Here is an 18,532-nt window from a genome sequence, read left to right as displayed (position 1 = left end):
TTTTTTATCTGCCCGACGGAAGGGAAGGGCCTGACCGCCTCTGGGGAAGTGTTTCCGAGCACTGCCAGCTTCAGGTGAGTTCAGCCTGTGCCACGTATGCTCAGAGCATCAGAGATGGCCAGAGACCACTGATGGGCTCCCAGCATCACCAGGCCCCCAAATATTTGTGTGCTCACGTCAGCACAGCTCTTGGCTTCGACCAACAGCCCACAGACAGGGAGGTATTTACTGCCGTAACTCTGGCATTTCCTAACTTCTGAGAGCTTAATTCTGCACTCTTTAAAAACAATAAACAAACAGTCCATGTTTTAACGATTATTTGTACTAAACCCTTGGCCTTCCAACAACTCTGTTGTTTACCAAGTCGAGGATGTGGTAATCTCCTCCCTGCAGTGGCAGGTTATGAAAACTTGAACTATCCAGCTTTCAAATGCAGGTCACAAGACATCCAATTTCCTCCTGTGAAGCAAGAGACTTAGCATAATGCCTCGTTGCTCCTTTAGTTTTCTTTTCCATGGGACTAGAAACCCAGACATCAGTCACACCACACCTGACAGCTCCAGAGCATGCCCCAGCTTTGCCCAGCCCTGAGTCCCTCTGAGACTCAGAAATTCAAAGGGAGAGACAGCAAAACAGCTCCACCTCACACAGCCAAGATCCAGACCACAACGCAACCTGTCCTAATGCACTAGCATTAATTTTTCCACAGGCAAAGTTAGATGAACTCTTCTGACACCGCTGTAAGATCTTGCTGCTCCCCAGAGCATCCAAGCAGTAGCTCAGTATCATCTGGTTTACTCTGTGTTGAAGAGGAGCATTCAGCAGTGTCAATCAACGTGCTGCTGCATGAGAGGTAATCACTTCTTAGAGTGCTCAAACTTAACAAGAAAAGTACCTTTTAATACAGTACCTCTGGAGACTTAAATGTTAAAAGTTAACCTTCTCTTTGCATCATTGCTAACCAGCAACACCAAATATCATGGAAAATGTCTTGATTACACACTAATATTTAAAAACTCCTGTGGATTTTCGATATGTCAGAAAATGCAGTGGGACACTAGAAACAACAACATAAAGCTGACAGAGTCATGTACAGGATGATGGAATTTAATTAAGCGTGTGGGGGCACCACAGGTCTGAGCTTTCCAGATCGTGGCCCTGCATATGTCCCTGGTAAATTTTGTAGGATATACTCTTAAATGCACATCTGATGTACCTATCCTCTCAATCTCTGTCCACCATAATTAAGCATCATGAGTGTGAAAACCAGGCAGTCATTTAACCCTCAGCAAATGCAGTTTTGCACCTTTTCAGGAAAGCAGAGCTGCAGAGCAAGATACCAGACCAGGGAGCCCAGACTTTCAGGATTGCCTGAAGATGGAAAGAGTAAGACATGAAAATATGACAAAGAGTGGTGCATCAAAATAGAACGCAATGTGGTTCAAGCACTGGACAAGACTACAGTCAGCAATCTGGTCTAGCATGAGACCGATGCAACATGTGAGGGACTGTTGTCTGAGGCTACTTTTCAGAGGGAGAATCAGGAAGATGCCACATCCATGCAGTGTAAGGTAGAAGCAGCAGAGTTGGACACACGTGTCTTAAAGTGACACAGAGAAAGCAATTGAGGCAGAAGAGCAAAGGCCAACCTAGTAAGCTAGTGATGCTCATTTTACAGACAGTTACTCGGGTAATTTTCTTACGGATGTTTAAACCAGCATCGTAGGACCACGAAAAGGCTTTGTTTGTACAAAAAAAAAGCAGCCATTTTGTTCTTCCTTTGCTCCTGAAACAAGTTAAAGTAATTCTGCAGCAAAAGCAAGCCTTTCCATGATTCAGGTTCAGAAATGGTCATGTTGCATGGGTTAAAGTATGCATTTCTTTTTCTTTCATATGTCAGCTCTGGCACTGTTTGACCCCTTGCATAGGTGATTCATCACAAGTTGCCACAAGAAAATAAATCTTCTTATTAGAATAGTTTCTTTGGCATTGTTTTGAGGGGTTTTTTTGTTACTCAGTTTTTGATGGCTTGAGCTTGCTAAGAAAACAGATAAGCACAAGAACTAGCCTGAGACAATCCGCAGCAGTGTGTGGCTGGGACCATCTCTTTTGGCAGCACCAAGCTGTTAAATGAGCTCAGTTGCCTCATGACACCTCACTGTACACAAAACAGCAAGTGACAGGCTTTCCAAAAAGCTATTTATTTCACCAGGAATTCAAAAACAAGCTTCTTCCAGCAGCTGTTGGGAAAGACCAGATTTGCATATAAACCCAGGAACTATTTGTACAGGGCTTTTTTGTGAAGGATGAGATTAAACCCTCTGTTACACAGGAGGGGTGAAAGCTTTCTCCTACTAAAAGCAAGACTGTTTATGAGTCTTAAGAAGCTCTCTTTCTTCCTTACAACTATCTTGGATTTATTTTCATATATAGCAGGAATTATAGGGTACTTGTCTTTCATGTGTACTTAAGCAATTATTTTGTAGCCTCCCCTTCTTTTTTCCCTAAGGAAGTACTTTTCAGGACTAAGTCACATAGTCAGGACTTTTTTTTTGTTGTTCTTAACTGTATTAACCACAAAGTCAAAAAAATCAGCACTGTGTAGCATGCCCAAGCCTAAAGATAAGGCTGCTGAATAGAGATCACTGTTTCCACAGCAAGTTCCAGAAGAGGGTACATTTCCATATACAACAAGTGCCCTTTATGTCAACAAGGCTGAGAAGATGTCTCATCCAACCCAGCCAAATTTAGTTTTTAAAAAACATTTTCTTCTGCTGGAAGGCAGAAGGCTGTGGTTTTGCCATGGAAGTCGGCCAGGTGGCACAGGGGCCCATGATGGCACGTGGTGCATCCTCTCCACTCCCCCAGCGGCACGAGCAGGGGTCTGTGGGGAGATGTGTGGCCCCCAGCCCTTGCATGATGCTATGAGAGTCCTGGTGACCTGTGCTTCTGCTCCAACTGATGTATCCAAGGCAGAAGGATGGGCAACAGAGGAGGGAGGAGAGGAGCCAGACAAGACGCATCACACAGTGAAGAAGAGAGCACATGTGTACATCACAAATATTGCAAATAAAACCACGCTGAGGGCAGCAAAGGAAAAAAATGAGGAAGAATTGTTTCTAATGTGGGAGCTTTATTAGTATTTGAATATAATTGATCTAACACTTCTTCTACAGCCATCTAACTTTTTTTTCCTCTCCCCACACTTGTGAAAATGACCACAAGCTTCAACCTGGAAGGTAAAAATCAGCACGGCAGCCACCTCCCATCTAGGCAGACAGAAGCATTTGATACAGTTTATTCTTCTTTGTGAACTGGCTTACCCGATGTAAGTATTTTACTACTCAATTAAAAAATTCGTACCCTCAACACCATCCAGCAGAGCTTCAGTAATATGGCTGTGGCCAAAAGGAAAAGGATAGACTGGTAGGCAGAAGTAATTAAGCCATTCAGCAGCTTACATGTTACATTCTCAGTTCTGAGGCCAGCCAAGTAGTGGGTGAGCTGCCATTTATTGAGACCTGAATGGATTGGAGGACTGGGCAGAGAAGAACATAATGAAGTTCAACAAGGGCAAGTGTAGGGGGTCCTGCATGTGGGGAGGAATAACCCCAGGCACCAGTACAGGTTAGGGGTTGACCTGCTGGAAAACAGCACTGCAGAGAAGGACTTGAGAGTTCTGGTTGACAGCAGGTTGACCATGAATCAACAAGGTGACCCTATGGCCAAGAAGGCCAGCGGTATCCTGGAGTGCATTAGGAAAAGTGTGACCAGGAGGCCAAGGGAGGTTATGCTCCGCCTCTACTCTGCCCTGGTGAGGCTGCATCTGGAGTTCAGTTCTGGGCTCCACAGCTTAAGAAAGACAAGGAATTACTAGAGGGAGTCCAGCAGAGGGCTATGGAGATTATTAGGGGCCTAGAGTATCTTTCTTATGAGGAATGACTGAGAGAGCTGGGTCTGTTCAGCCTTAAGAAGTCTGGGAGGGGATTTTATCAATGCTTATAAGTATCTCAAGGGTGGCTGTCAAGATGATGGGACCAGGCTCTTCCCAGTGATGCCCAACAATAGGATGAGGGGCAACAGGCACTGACTGAAGCACAGGAGGTTCCTTCTAAACATGAGGAGAAACTTCTGTACTTTGAGGGTGCCAGAGCACTGGAACAGGCTGTCCAGAGAGGTTGTGAAGTCTCCTTCTCTGAAGACATTCAAAACCTGCACGGACACATTCCTGTGCAATCTACTCTGGGTGAACCTGCTTTAGCAGGTGGCTTGGATTAGATGATCTCAGAGGTCCCCAATGACCCAAACCACTCTGTGATTCTGTAACTGCTCTGGGATAGATAAATTAAAGTTCAGCTTTACTGCCTGTAGTGACAAGCTGTTCTCTTGATCAAAGTTAAACAGCAGCACTTCTCCTGGCCCCGGCCCCATCACTCATTTGCTTGAAGTCATCCACACTTTGACCTACAAAAAACACGTCTACCTCCTTTTAAAGGCAACTTTAGAAAGTAGCAGGTTTGTTTAGATTTTTTGGTGGTGTTTTTTCCTCCCCATCTAACACAGAGAAGGATAGAGAGATTTGCAGGAACCGCCACTTCCCAAAACGGATGTCATGGCATATTTGAAATATGTCAAATCAAAGGATGCCAGGATTTGGTGCACAGAGCCCTGGGTTTGTATTACTGTGCCCTCAGTCACCCTGTCCTCATTCATCTCTAGTTAATAAGCAGTCAAAACCTGCTCATTTGAAGAAGAAAAATATCTAGGGCAATACCACTCTCATTTATCTATATCGCTCAAATATCTTCCTGGAGGAGGTGGAGGATCCATGTGTCTGTGAGGGCATGAAGCCAGTCTGGGTAGTCAGCATGTCACACAGTTTTCAGGTGCAATTCACAAATGTTATATGTTAACCACCATTAAATATTTGCAAACTCTCCCTTGAAGTCACTCTCATCTTACTACTTGTTAGCCCCTAATGGTAGTTTCCGGTTAATAAAGTACCAGAGATTCAAAAACAAAGCAAGAAGTAGCACAGGAAAAATACAGAAAAGTACACACATAAGCCAATAAATCTGGCTTATTCTTTGCTGCCCTTTATTTTAGGGCTCAGTACTCAGTCAGCTCAGAATACCCGTCATATTTGATAATTGTTTTGGTTAGTAATAACAATAGATTCACTTGGATTTATTAGACACAGAATACTTTATTTAACACCAATCTCCAGAAATGTACTAATGCTTGCTGACAGCGCTCTCATACTATGTCTTTCTAAACAAGCAATGAGGTCATCCTGATTCATGTAATAACACGATACACATTTTGTGACAATTTGTGAAAGTTTTAAAAATTCCTAAATGAGGACATTTTGGTTGTTTTGGTTTTAGTCTGCTTCACTTTGCAATTAGGATTTCCCAAGTGGAAGACCAAACTTCAGAAAATCCAGGGAGAAACATACTTTCCAGACTTCAGTTCACTCAGTTCTGCCTTTTTTTTTTCCTTACTGAACTGGAGAAGCCTACACAGCTTGTTTGCTTGTTTCTGTACAAAGTGCAGCTCTTCACTGGCAAGAAGGGAGTCTTCTTTAATTAAAAGTGACATTCCAGAAAGTTTGCAATTAGAAAGGATCAGGGTGTAAAGAAAACGGCCTGAGTAAAATACTTTTGCAAAGACAAGAAGGATTGTTGGTAACTACAACGAGGCAAGCGAAACAGGTATAGTAACTACATTTCTTCTAAGCTTGGGCTGTGAAAAGGTAAAAAACACCTTACATTTACAAGAAAATAACAGAAACAAGAATGATCCATAGGCATAGCATCAGATACTGCACCTGGATTTCTTGAGTTACTAACTAGAAGATGGTGCAGTTCAGGTACCATCTCAAGTATCCAAATTAAAACCTTATCTAATTCTAGCTCTAGCAAAAGCAGAAGGCAGACCATGAACGGTGCTCCTGGAAGGACATCTAGGCAGAAGTAGCCATGTTTTGCCACATGCAATTGCAGAACACATGGCTGAACCCACTCTGCCGCAAAGAAATCCTGAGACTTCCCCACCAACATGTCTCCAGCATACAACTTGCCACTATCACATCAAGGTGGCCCAGGAGAGCCCAAGAGAAAGGTGGGGCCATAAGACAGGGAACTGCTGTCATTTTGTGGAACCAAACCAGCAGGTTCCTTTGGTCTGGTACCTGCACTGTGGTCCAGAGAAGGACAGCATAGCACAGTGCATGAGCCCTTGTGGGGTCATTGGGGAGCAGCTTCTGCAAAACTTTCCTCAGTGGCTTAAGAGATTATTATTTTTTTTTTGTAAACAATAGTAATAAATAGCACTTACCCATTTCTGAAGGCTTCTCTTCTGCCAAACCAAATAAAAATTCATATTTGGCCTTGGCAACAGTCTGGGCATGAGCCGATACATCGTTATCCCGCGCAAGTGCTCCTGCCTGTAAAGTCAAAATTAACAAAGCTTATCTACCTTTTAGTGAATAAACAGCTGTAGGAACATGAAATCCTTAAAGGTGGGCTGTCAGTTGGGATTTTCAAAGTGTTCATTTAACTCTGTCACCACCAAGATCAACCAGAGCAAACATGGGACAATTCAGTGTGCTTGTGAAGAGCTCACCTCTCTGTCTTCAAACCAAAGCATTTCAGTATTAGGCAGTGATGTCAGAGCAACCAACCTCTCACATCTTATCTAGCCTATCCACTGCAAGGCCAGTAGCACTGGGCAGCCATCTCAGTCATACCAGTTAGGGTTAAAAATGCCTAGGAAATAGTAACAGAAATAGCAAACTTGAGTTTTGATGTCACAAAACCAAGACCCATGCAAAAACCATAAATGAGGCAGACTCTTTCTTTGGGAGGAGACTGGAGCAGAGAAAGGCAGGAGCAAGAAAGCATGGAAAAAGGATAATAAGGTATGCAAACCTGTGAAAAGTGCTGTCTGAGGGTCCCTCTTGGGCAGCACATGCCCAATCACCAGCATCTAAATCAGGACAATAGCCCAACCTGTTTTTGTGACCATACTACACAAGTCAAACCTGCTTCCATGGCCAGGAGGCAGGGAGAGGGCACAGACTGGTCTCTCCAGCTAGCGAGGAGCACCTGGGGGAACGGATGGACAGATCAAGCGTCCCAGTGCCACCAGGCCTGGTGCTACCATCACCTTCTTACTGCTTCCTACTCATCAGAAGCAATTTGAGACAGTAAAGGTCCAGTTTCTCAGAGAAGAGAAAGGCTGCAGTACTAAGATTAAAATTAATTTTCTGAACAGGTGAGGACAAATCAAATCTCCAAGGTAAAGCACACAGCAGCAATAAGCTGTAGTGCAAAAACTGTCTGCAGTCGGCATTAAGTTTCGTCCCAGCTGGGCAAGATGGAGCCCGTAATTCTTCTGTCTGAAGTGACAGATGAAATAAACCATTAGCTCTATAAATTCTTCAGTGACCTTTACATTCGTACCTTATGTTTGAGGCAGCCAGTTGTTATGGCATAGCAAGTCATTGCATGGTTCACACTGGCGAAGGCCTTAGCTTACAAAAATACTCTTTAAAAAAAAAGAAGCCAGATGGAACATTCTGCCCTCCAGGACAATAATAACTTTTATGCACTTCCACCAAATACTTGAGGGTAAGCATCAGCTACAAACGGAAATTCAAAGTACAGGACACACAATTCACAGGTACTCTTGGTCAAGGCTCTTTAATCAGACATGGATGGACACACAATTCACAGGTACTCTTGGTCAAGGCTCTTTAATCAGACATGGATGGAATTACAAATGCATACATTCCTCCAAGGCCAGCTCTCCAACAATTACATTTTTTTTCCAAGAGCATATTGACAAATAACTATTTGCCCCATGCCCTAGAACTGTTTTGCTCCAGTTTCATGGCCTTTTACCCCCATTTCTTCTCCCACCTTTCTGGACTGCAACAGTTCTGCAGGATTTAGCCCAACACACCTCCGTGACAGGTGGGCAGTAGATCTTACACAGGCGTCTTGGATATATTTATTTACTGTTCCCAGGTCCAATTATTCATCATTAGTGCTCCAAGGCTACTTTGACAGACGTGCTACTACCATATACTTCAGGAAAAATGTGATGAAACAGATTAAAGGCTTTCTAGCACAAAGATGACTATCACGAGCACAATGAAACGAGTCCAGAAAAAACCACCGTATCTCCCCAGCTTTCACAGGGCTGCATTCATTCACAAGAAGCGGGTCAGGAAGATCTGGAAAAGGAACAGCTGGACCCAGAGCACACAAGAGAAGGCTCTGTCTGCAACAGCCTGTACAGGAGTAGCTTATGCAGCCAGAAAAAAATTCAGCCTACTCAGATGGATGCAAAAGGACGGGATGGCTAAACAACTAGCTGGTGCCAAATCCCGCTCACAGACTAATGAAATGGAAAACAAAATGGATGGAGTAGTCCAGTTCCTGAAAAGTGAGGAATTTCTGATCTTCACGCCTGTGGGACACAGCATCTCCATCCCTCAGCCCTGCTCTTTGATGCTTCACAGACATCTGCTGCACTGAGCTTCCTGGCCAGCAAACACATTACCCAATTGTCTCTATTTGCCTGTACATTACCATAAAGCAATGAAGAAGAGTGCAGTTCTCACCCTCTCCATCATCCAGTAACAGGCAGAAATTGATGGTTAAATTAACGTTTTTTCAGTGTACAGGGCAGCATTTATCAGAGTTAGGTGCCTAAGCACAGACTACAAGACCGTTGTCTTGGCATCTTGAAAGGAATAACTTGATTTTCAGAAGGGCTCAGCACTGCTGATGAGAATTACAGATACTGGCTTCTGCATGGGAACAGCCAAACCTAACATTTATTTAGGTTGTCAGAGCGCTATAAGGATGTGTAAAGGTAAAGCGGTTCAGAGAATCGAGATCCAGGCTTAAGGATAAGTATGATATTTCATCCAAACAAGAGAGATTAAAAAGAGAAAGTAAAAGGTGGAGAGAATGAAGATGCTATGAGGTCAGAGCTGGCTCTTAAGACTATTGCTTTCCTGTTGTCCTTCCTTAGAGACAGAAAAAAAAAAAACCAAGCAACACAACAACAAAACATAAAACCAAAAGAGATTATGTGCATTCCTTTTATTCTTTCAATCTGCCTCTCACACAAACCTTGTAGATGTCATCATGCCCAAACCCCAAAACCGGGAGCCCAGAGAAGGACTGAACAAACATTCATGGTACTTTCCAAGCTGCATTAGCAAGGATTAAATACAAGAAAGATTGGAAGGGATAGAAAACTCCTGCTTAAGCCTTCTCCCTTATCTCAAGGGCAAAGAAATGTGCATCCGGGTCAGCTCATTTCATAATTGCTTCCCTCAGAGGGCTTTAACTACTACCTTTGCTGCATCTGGTGTTTGTCACTGCCAGAGAGGGTGACGCTCGCTCAGAGCATCAATCCCCTTAAATCAGCCCAGCTGTACATACATTTCTCATGAGCCACAGAAACACTGTTTTTGAGTCCGATTATGCTCTGGGCAGAGAAGCAACAAGTTCCTGCCCATTTATTTACCATTCTTGCAGTGCTTTCTGCCTGTTTGGACATGTTTGATCAAGACTACTTCTCTGGGTCACAGTTCTCGGTTGGGAGCTGTGGAAGCTGCTTTTATCTCTTGGGTGCATTTTATATAAGTTTTGTGAGGCTGCGTTAGTTTGGCCATGGCAGTCTTCACCCCTCAGACCTCCTGCCAACACACTGGACCAGTTTCTCTTGACCTTGCCCAAGGCACTGGCGTGGGTCAACAGAGGCCCCACCTCACTGGGCTTTTGTCCCTTGCTGAGGAATCAAGAGATTGTTTAGGATGTGCCTATGGCATGCATGGAGGTCTCAAGTTAGCACAGGAAGTGAAGCTGCTGAATCTATGTCTCAGCACTGAAATGAACAGCAGTAGGATGCTAAGACCTCATGGATACTGCTCCTCCTGCAGGAGCTGCCAAGGGCAGGTAAGTCAGCATAGCATGAAGCACACACGCTGCCTCTGCTCCACTCTGCTGTCTAAACATGCAAACTGGAGCAGAGGGCCAGCAGCTGCAAGGAGAAACCATTGCCAACAGTTCACCACTGAGAGGTGGCTTTAGGCAGGACCCTGGTAAGAGTTGGCTGCTGCCTCTCCTGAAGCACAATGTGTCTCTGGATGAATTTGATTTAGACTCCAGCCATGAGCTCTCCTCAAACTGTTCCCTAAAAACCCCAGTGGTTTTTAGACAGGCATGTCTAAAAAAGTCATCCAAGCCTGAAGAAAATGCCTCTCCTTTTGCCATGGAAGGAAAGCAACAAAGCATCCTCTGTTGAATTTAACTGAGGTTCTCCTTAGGGCCTTTTTTTGGACAGACTGTTTTCTTCTTGAGGGGTTTTTTTTTTTTTAATACCTACATCCAGTGAACATTAGTTGAGGGATATCAGTGTCTTGGTGTCTTGCTATCTCACCACCATTTGCAGCAGAGTCGACAGGAGAGATGGCCTCCATCACTGGAGGTCTCGGTGGAAGGAGATGATACTGTCTACAGCTGCCAGGACAAGGAATGGGACAAAGAGCCAGCATGAACCCATGTCTCCTGAAGCTTTCACACTCAAGGTCAAATGTTGTCTTTGAAAACATCTAATAAGGAGGAAGTGTTCAAAGGAGCAAATAGTTAACTGGAAAATGTCAGTCTGGAGTTTCTCAGGGCCCCTGAGAGGACAGATGCTGTTAGACAGACTGACTCCGCGCAAGAGACCTGGGAACATGGTGGTTGGGGAAAAAGCAGAATGGGATGGCTGCCCAAGCTTGAGCCTTCAGGGAGCAAGAGTCAGGCGAAATGCTAGACAGCAGGAGTTTTCCCAGAGACTGACAGAAATACAGTAACTGGTAAACAAATAAAGGAAAGGCAGGAATGATGGATAGAAGGTTTCCACAGATGTACAACCTTCTCCAGTAAGTTCCCAGCAGAGCAAAAGGACCACATGAGTCAGGCTGCAAAGCCATGCTTGAGTCTTCATGGAGTCTGCTTCTGCAGTCACAGATAGACAATCCACCCAACACCCTGGCACAGGTAATGGCTAACCCTTGTTTTTAAGCACTGTTATCATTCCTGTCTGGGCGTGAGCTTAGCAAGCCTTGCTGCTTTTGACAGGTTGTACTAATTGTTCTGAAAAGACTATTTCTGTTAGCTTTTCTCAAGTCACTTTCCTAAATAACAGGATGAAACTCCAGAAAGCTGGAGTTAAAATGAACTTGTTAGATGGTAAAAGCTACTGCACCAACAGCACAGAGAGAGCAGAGACAGTGCTGGTGCTCACAAAAAAACAACTAGCAACGTATAGTTTTTACTTCTATGTGACCTCATACACCATGTGTGTGTTTTCCTTACACACAGACCCCTCCACATGCTAATATATATGTTTGCAATTCTTAAAGCATAAGTAAAATAGATAAAGACTCAAAAAAATTGGAGATTTGCATGGCTAAATCTCAGCTGAAGCTGCTAGAAGTTAATACTAGGAAAGGCTTTGGAAGAGAAGCAATCTCAGCTTGGGTTTTAAAGTAATTTCTAACTATCAGGAGTTGCAGGGAGATGTGTAGAGAGCCAGAAGGTGGGGAGGAAGGAAATGGCTTGTGTGAGAGTGTTGCTTATAGCCATTGTCCAGCAGAGAAGAAGTCTGGATTTCAGAAAGGGACAACCAAGTCAGCTATGACTTCTCAGATGAAGGAAAGAGGTAGTTGAGAGACACATGGCAGAGATACATGTAGTTGTAAGGGGTCTGAAAAAGGCAAAGAGCAATCAGTGATTCACCACCTCTTTTACTATAATAGCCAGATGACATCAAAAGAAGGTACTGGGAATCATCATCACACCAAACAAGAGATGGTGCCTTGCACAGCCTGTAGTCAAAACCACAGACCCCTCTGCAAAACAATGTCATGGAAACCAAAATCCTACAGCAGCTGAAAAGGAGGGTGCACAAGCTCAAGGGATACAAATCCACAACATATGCAGAAATCACATCCTTCTCATGAAGCTCCAAGCTGAACTCTTCCCAGGCATTTGCTAACATCCACAACCACATACATGCTTCTGGGCTAACCTGACCTTGGGTCCAAACCGGCACAGCTAGATACTCTTATCTGCTCACTGGGCTATGGCGCGGCCCTGGACGCGTGGACCTTGAGCTCAGTACTGTCCAGTCATCCACACACCTCAGTCCTCACCACAGAGCACGCCACACCTTCACCCCAGGGATTCACCAAAAAGCACTGGACCACCACAGATGTCCCATGTCACTCCCAGTGCCATGAGATGTGTTTGCCAGAAGCAGCCTCCCAGGAGGGCATCAGGCGAGTGAGCAAAACTGAAAGGGCATAGATACAATCGGAGGCGCTCTCTGCACTCAACAGCAGACTTCATAGAAGTTCAGTGTCTGATGAGAGGCTCAATTCAGAAACAAAGCAAGAGTCGCTGTTTAGAAAAAGGCATGGGAACAGTGACCAAAAAAAGGGATGCCTTAGCAGTAGTATCAAGGAGTTGCAGGTAAAACTTGTTTTCAGTCTGGTCATCTTGTTTCACACCTGCACTTGACTTTTTCTCTCCTTAAAGAAATGTTTGCTTCATTGTTTGGTTAAAGTTGTTGTGAAGCAGCCAGCTGTTATACTGAATTAAATTCTTTTTATTATGCAAAGACTGACACTGTCTGACCTGTAACTGTGTGAATGTGAACAGAATATTAATTCAAAGTCTGTATGATTACACTTTGCCATTAAAGGTCACTCGGCATTTTCTGTTTGCTAAGTCAGTGATTTTCTGTGTATGCTCTATGAGGCTTTGGATGTCTATGCACTATTTCTAAGGTATGTGCAAGAATCAAAGGAAGGCCATTGAGAAGTAGGCTTCAGCTCATTGCATGAACCACAACATTCCTCTGTGTCAAACATAAAGATAGTAAAACACGTCTAAAATTTCTCATAAAGCCACAGTGCTAGTATTTTTTTCTGAGTTATGTCAAACAGCATTGGTATGGGGGCCTGATCTAAGAAAAATTGCACAAAGATAGCACCTTTTATTCAGATAATTCAGTGGCACATGTGCTAGACATCTTGCATTTACTTATTTTGTTCAGTCTTTTCCAAGTATATTTAGCAAACTCACAGGCTGCTTCTTTCCATCCTCTTTAGTTATCTTAGATGGCAAAACAGTATTTAGACAGGCTACAGGTCTGCCCCACATGGATTTCCGTTCCATGGAAGCTAAAATTTGGATATTCCTAAGCACTTCTTGAGCCCACCAGAAGTTACCTCTGTCTCTTTAAGCAACTAAATTATTTCCAACACTCAAGCCAACATCTGTCGAGTACTAAGAACTTGCAGGGCACATCCTTTCCCATGTGCTGTACATTCTCTACATCCGGCTAAATACACGCTGTCTTTATGGATGGAAGAAGGATGGGATATCAGGAGAGCTTATCTTCTTTTTTCAAGTCAATATTACGAACATTGTTTAAGAGAGTATCCCAAAGTGATTAAAATGTTCTTTCCAGTAAAAAAACAACCAAACAAAACCCCCACGCCCAAAATGCAAACCACTGCACACTACAGCAACTCGAAAAATTTACATTTGCAAAGGTATAAAAAACTGCATTCCCTCTGCAGCAAGGGCAAACTGTAGAGATACAACACAGCAACAGCAATTTAGACATAGCTCATTGACCCTGCGTGATTATTTCATACCACATATTTAAACCACTTTTTTCAGATCAGAAACTTGACTGAAGTTTGATCTGAACCATCTCCTCCCTAGCATAACTGAAGCAACAACTAGAAGTCACACCAACAAATTTCACGTGAGCCTCCTGCTGTGCAAGCACTGGAGGACTGAAAAGATGTTGCTGCACGGCCAGACTGTTTGCTTGCTAAGAAAGTGCGAGTTGAGGAGCGACAGCATCAGCGTCCTCGGGTAGCTGTAGCCCTGTGAACCGTCAGGAGCCACCAGCCAGTTTTAGCCGTGGCAGGACAGCAAAAGTGGTACATCCCTCACAGGAAGCACAACATAGGCCAGCTGGTGCTAGTGTCCCACTAAAGTTAATACTTCTCCTTTTTCCCTCATTAGGCCACAGCAAGTCCACAGACGAGAAAGCTGATGAAAACCAGAACTCATTGGTACTAGAATGTGGTTTCTTTTGAGAAAATTACTTTCCTGGGAAAGGTTCTTATCTTAACACTGAAATGCAGCCATATCCCAGGCTTAAGTGCATCTTGCCATCACACTTGGCATTTGTTCAGCCTGGAAGATGCAACTACCCCAATGACACTTCCTATTTGCAAACTTAAAAAAAAAAAAAAAAAGAAAAAGAGTACATTTTGGAGATAAACCACCTCTTCCACTGTGCGATTTCAAGCTAAGAAGAGAAAGCAAGCCCCATTCATCACTTCTGCAAAAAGGGAGGCTTACACTGTGTAATCTGTGCCACTGAGGTTGTTTTCTTACTGTTCCCAAACTACTGTATCACAGACTCAAGATGATGTCCTCTTGTTCAGTTCTTTCACCGGGTGCCAAAAAAATTGCTGTGGCTGAAGCATGAAGCCGTCAGCAAGCATGACAGTAATCAGTGGGCTTTTGCCTTGGCAGCCCATCTCTAAAAGCCTGGTCTACCTAGGTTTAGCCCAGTGGTCACAGCACTGAAAATATTTGTATACAGTTAGCAAAGCAAGCCACTGCAAACACCACGCATTGCTGGTGGCTGAGGCGCTCAGTGGAGGTGGAAATGCAGAGCTCCCACTCTGACAGACAGTCTGATCCCTGATGGACAGATCAGGTGCCCTGGCAGGTTTGTTTGCTCACAGCATTCAGGAAGTACAGTCAATTCAGGTGCCATTCAGGCTTCAAGGGCTGGATAGTACCTGAGCTCCTCTGACTCTTAATTCAACCCTGTAGCAACCTAGCCCACACCCAGAGGGCTAGCCCTCACCCCACCCTGTTTTTAAGCCCCCTCCACAACCTGCCTTGCTTCTCTCAGTAAGGCAGAAAATAAATGCTCAGATGCATTAGCATCCCAAGAGCCTGTGGTTTGTGACAGGACCTGGCAAAACAGCAAGAGGCATCTCAGAGCAAGGCGAGGCTGTGCTCAGAAAAAGCACCTGGAAGCATATTGCAAAAGCATACTTCAAACAATGCCAGTCCTGAGAGGAACAGGACACTTACGGACAGATTGAAAGTGCCAGGCAGGCACTTAGAGCTGGTCTCAAACACCTTTTCATCCACAGAAACATAGAATTTCTGTGCCGCCCCCAACCTCATCTCAGTGCAAACAGGAAAAAAGCACTGGAAACAGCCTCTGTTACCACGGGTGCCAGAGGACAGGAATCCCTTCAGAATGAGATTCAGCTGTTTAAAACAGAAATTGCTAAAGTCCTAAAATTGTTCACCTGTGGTCCCTCTTCTCTGCATGGTGATGATCCAGAGGAGTTTTCTATCACACATAACCCTTGTAAGCCAAACTTCCAAAGGGAAGGACCATCACAGAGTTTTACAACCCACCAGGACATGACAAACCCCCCCCCAAGCCAGAGAATGAGACTGCATGGGAAAGCCAGTCTGTGAAGCCCCTGCTCCACCAGAAGCTGTTTCCATCAGGAACCAGCTGCAAGTAAACGTCCTTTCAAGAAGAGGTGGCAGGTGTCACTGAGCCCAGGGACACTGCTCTCACCACTTCTGGCTGACCCTGCAAACCTCGCACCAACCAACTCTACCAGCTGCCACACCCCAGGGATCTCCAGCACTTGGGTCATAGAGCTGACGTGGAGTGGGATACTGGGGGCTGGTGGCTGACTGCCCCAACCTTTGAGTTTTGGCAGCAGTTCAGAGGTCTGTCCAGCCTGGCAGATGGTTCTCTGGTACCATGGGGACCTGACTAATCTTACTTTCCAGATGCTAACCCCTCCCTCCCTTCCCTAAGCCACTACCTTTAAGTTACCTTTAAACCAGCACCTAGCAGTACCCCAGGCTCTTGCACCCTATCAGGACCCTTGGAACTAAAACAGGGGAACTCCAAAAAGAAACAGAAAAAATCACCACAGTTCCCAGGTCTGACAGCCCCTCTCTCCATGGACCTGGGATCACTTCAAGCAATCAGCTCTGCTGCATACTCAAGGACAGTTTATCAGCCACAGGCAAAGCATCCTTCTTCTGCATTGATGGCCACGTACAGGGCGTCACTTTTGCCACCTCAACCACCAGCCCCAACAATGAAGCTCCCAGCACTAGGCTCCCAGGATGTCCATGGAGACAAACGCCTGCCTGCAAAGATGCTTCATGGCACTGGTCCATGGTAGTCCTGCAAAAAGACTGCCTTTTCATCCCACAGGAATCAAACCCTAACCATCTCTTAAATCCAAGCTGCAAAACCAAATGCCAAACTTTCCTGGTAAGACAGGAAAGAACAGAAAGGACCATTTTGTGGGGTAGGCAGGGAGGGGAAATACTCTGAACAACATACACATCTTCTCAGCTATGCAGCTTGACAACACAAACTAAATTCTTGCTGAAAAAAAAAAAAAAAAACCACCAGTATGTTCATTAGGATCCTCACTGCTCTTTTTCTTCTTAATTTGATGGTATGAAAATGGCAATAGTAAACCAGATAATTTGTACTAGCACAAATAGCACAAGAGGACCCTCATCACCCAGGTAAGCTAAGCAAGAATTCTCTTCGTGTATCAAAAAGTCCTAGTTTTTCGTTGTATCTAGTTTTGGAAAGAGCAGCATGTAAGTTTCTTGGACTTTTTTTAATATCACTACTACCGCAAAGGCTCTTCTTATACTCTTTTCTGCAATGAACCAAGGCTGTAATTGAAAGGGAGCATTTGTACAGGGACTCCTACACGGTTTAACCTCATGAAATGAAAAAGCATTTGGAGTAGAAAAAGGTTGCTTTCTACTAGCTAAACCAGACAGACTTGGATGATTCTCAGCAGCCTATTACAACTGCCTCAAACACTGGGTGTGCAACCACCACTTTCATTAGAAATATTGCATTTGACTTTCTCTCTTTCAATGGCCCTACACACAGACAGAACTGAAGTTCAGAGGCTGCAAAAGTAGTAGTAATTGCAGTTGCCTACTACACACCCAAATCACTTCAATAACACATAGATGTGCTCTGCCTGACAATGTATTAACTGGCACCCTGTGAGAGCCAGGTAATTGTTGTTTATGGCATGGAAATAGTGTGTCTGCATGGGAGGTCAGCATCTTCAGTGAGTTTGTGTGAAGTTCAAGCTCATTACAACTCTATGTTTATGTTCCCATTTAGAAGTGTAACTCCAGTCCCAGGTAGCAAGGATGAAGATAACACCACAATTGCACAGGATCATCCCTGTGTATGCTTACCATTCTAAAACTTTACACCTTTGGTGAATTCATGTCAAACCCACTCCTCCCCAGAAAGCACGCTACTACTCAGCCAAAGACACTGTCTTTTTCACTTCCCATTTAATTTGAGAATTTGGTAGTATTAAAACAGCTTGTCCGTACAGCAACAGTGCTGATTTGTTACACAGACAAGTTACAAAGAAGCAAAACCAATAACATAGGACGCAGGTTAGGGGTCCCGGCCCTGGGATGGGGGTCTCAGTGCAGCCTCCCAGGTGCAGTTGGTGTCTTTGGGGATCTATCAGTAATGAGTGCCGAAGTGGGCTCTGAGCTTTTTTCCCTTAGGGAAGTGTGAAAACAAGGACGAAAAAAAAAAGGGGGGGGGGGGGGGGGGGGGGAAGAAAAGAAAAAGAAAAAAGGAAGAAATAAAAGCCCAAGGGGGGAAAAGGGAAGAGAAATTAAGGAAAATGGAAGAGAAAAAGGAAAATGAAACGGTAATAAGGAGGGGAAAAAAAAAAAAAAAAAAGAATAAAAAAGAAAGGTCAAGAAGAAAAAGAGGGAAGGGGAAAAAGAAGGTAAAAGTCAACAGAGGGAGAAAAGTGCCGCCGGCTCAGCGCACCCCTGCACCGCCACGGACACACGCCGCCCCTTACCGCACCGCCGGCTCCTTCCATCTCCCATCGCCGGCCGCGGCGGATCGCAGCCGCCCTCCCGCGAGGCCGCGCCGTGCCGAGCCGGGCCGCGCTGTGCCGCGCCGCGCCGTGCCGTGCGGTGCCGCGCCGTGCGGGGCCGGGCCGGCCCGTGGCGCCTGCCGGCCCGTGGCGCCCGCCGGCCCGTGGCGCCCTGCCGGCCCGCACCCCGGCGGCGCAGCCGGGCAGCGCGGCCCGCGGCGGGCGCCCTAGCACGGTGGGCGGCGGCGGGCGCGGGCTCGAGCGCGCGAGCTGCGCGCTCCGGGCCCGGCGGGGCGGGACGGGGCTCGGGCCGGGGGGGCGGGAAGCGGGGCGCGGGTGCGGGGCGCGAGGAAGGGGAGCGGGGAGCGCCACGTGCTCCTCACAAAGATTGAAAAAAACAAGAATTTCAGGATTAGCAAAGGAACAGAGCAAGAAACACAACGCAGACCGCGTGCCCACAGCAACGGCGCTGAGGGCGGACAC

At 45.3% G+C, this 18,532-nt stretch overlaps 1 protein-coding gene across 1 annotated transcript in view; it reads right to left on the bottom strand.

Moving 5' to 3' along the window:
- PSD3 (pleckstrin and Sec7 domain containing 3) overlaps nt 1-18,052 on the bottom strand; it is a gene marked incomplete at both ends in the record, with an annotated part of 104,206 nt that extends 86,154 nt beyond the window's left edge. Inside the window, 2 exons of the mRNA XM_080362419.1 lie at nt 6,336-6,448; nt 18,032-18,052. Coding sequence (XP_080218545.1) covers nt 6,336-6,448; nt 18,032-18,052 — 134 coding nt within the window. The remainder of the gene's footprint in view (nt 1-6,335; nt 6,449-18,031) is intronic.
- Nucleotides 18,053-18,532: the final 480 nt, after the last annotated feature.

This window comes from Nesoenas mayeri (genome assembly GCF_963082525.1).
Source record: "Nesoenas mayeri genome assembly, chromosome: Z".
In the NCBI taxonomy this organism is placed as follows: Eukaryota; Metazoa; Chordata; class Aves; order Columbiformes; family Columbidae; genus Nesoenas; species Nesoenas mayeri.
Note: the sequence above shows the minus strand (reverse complement) of the source record. Positions and strands in the feature narration are given on the sequence as shown.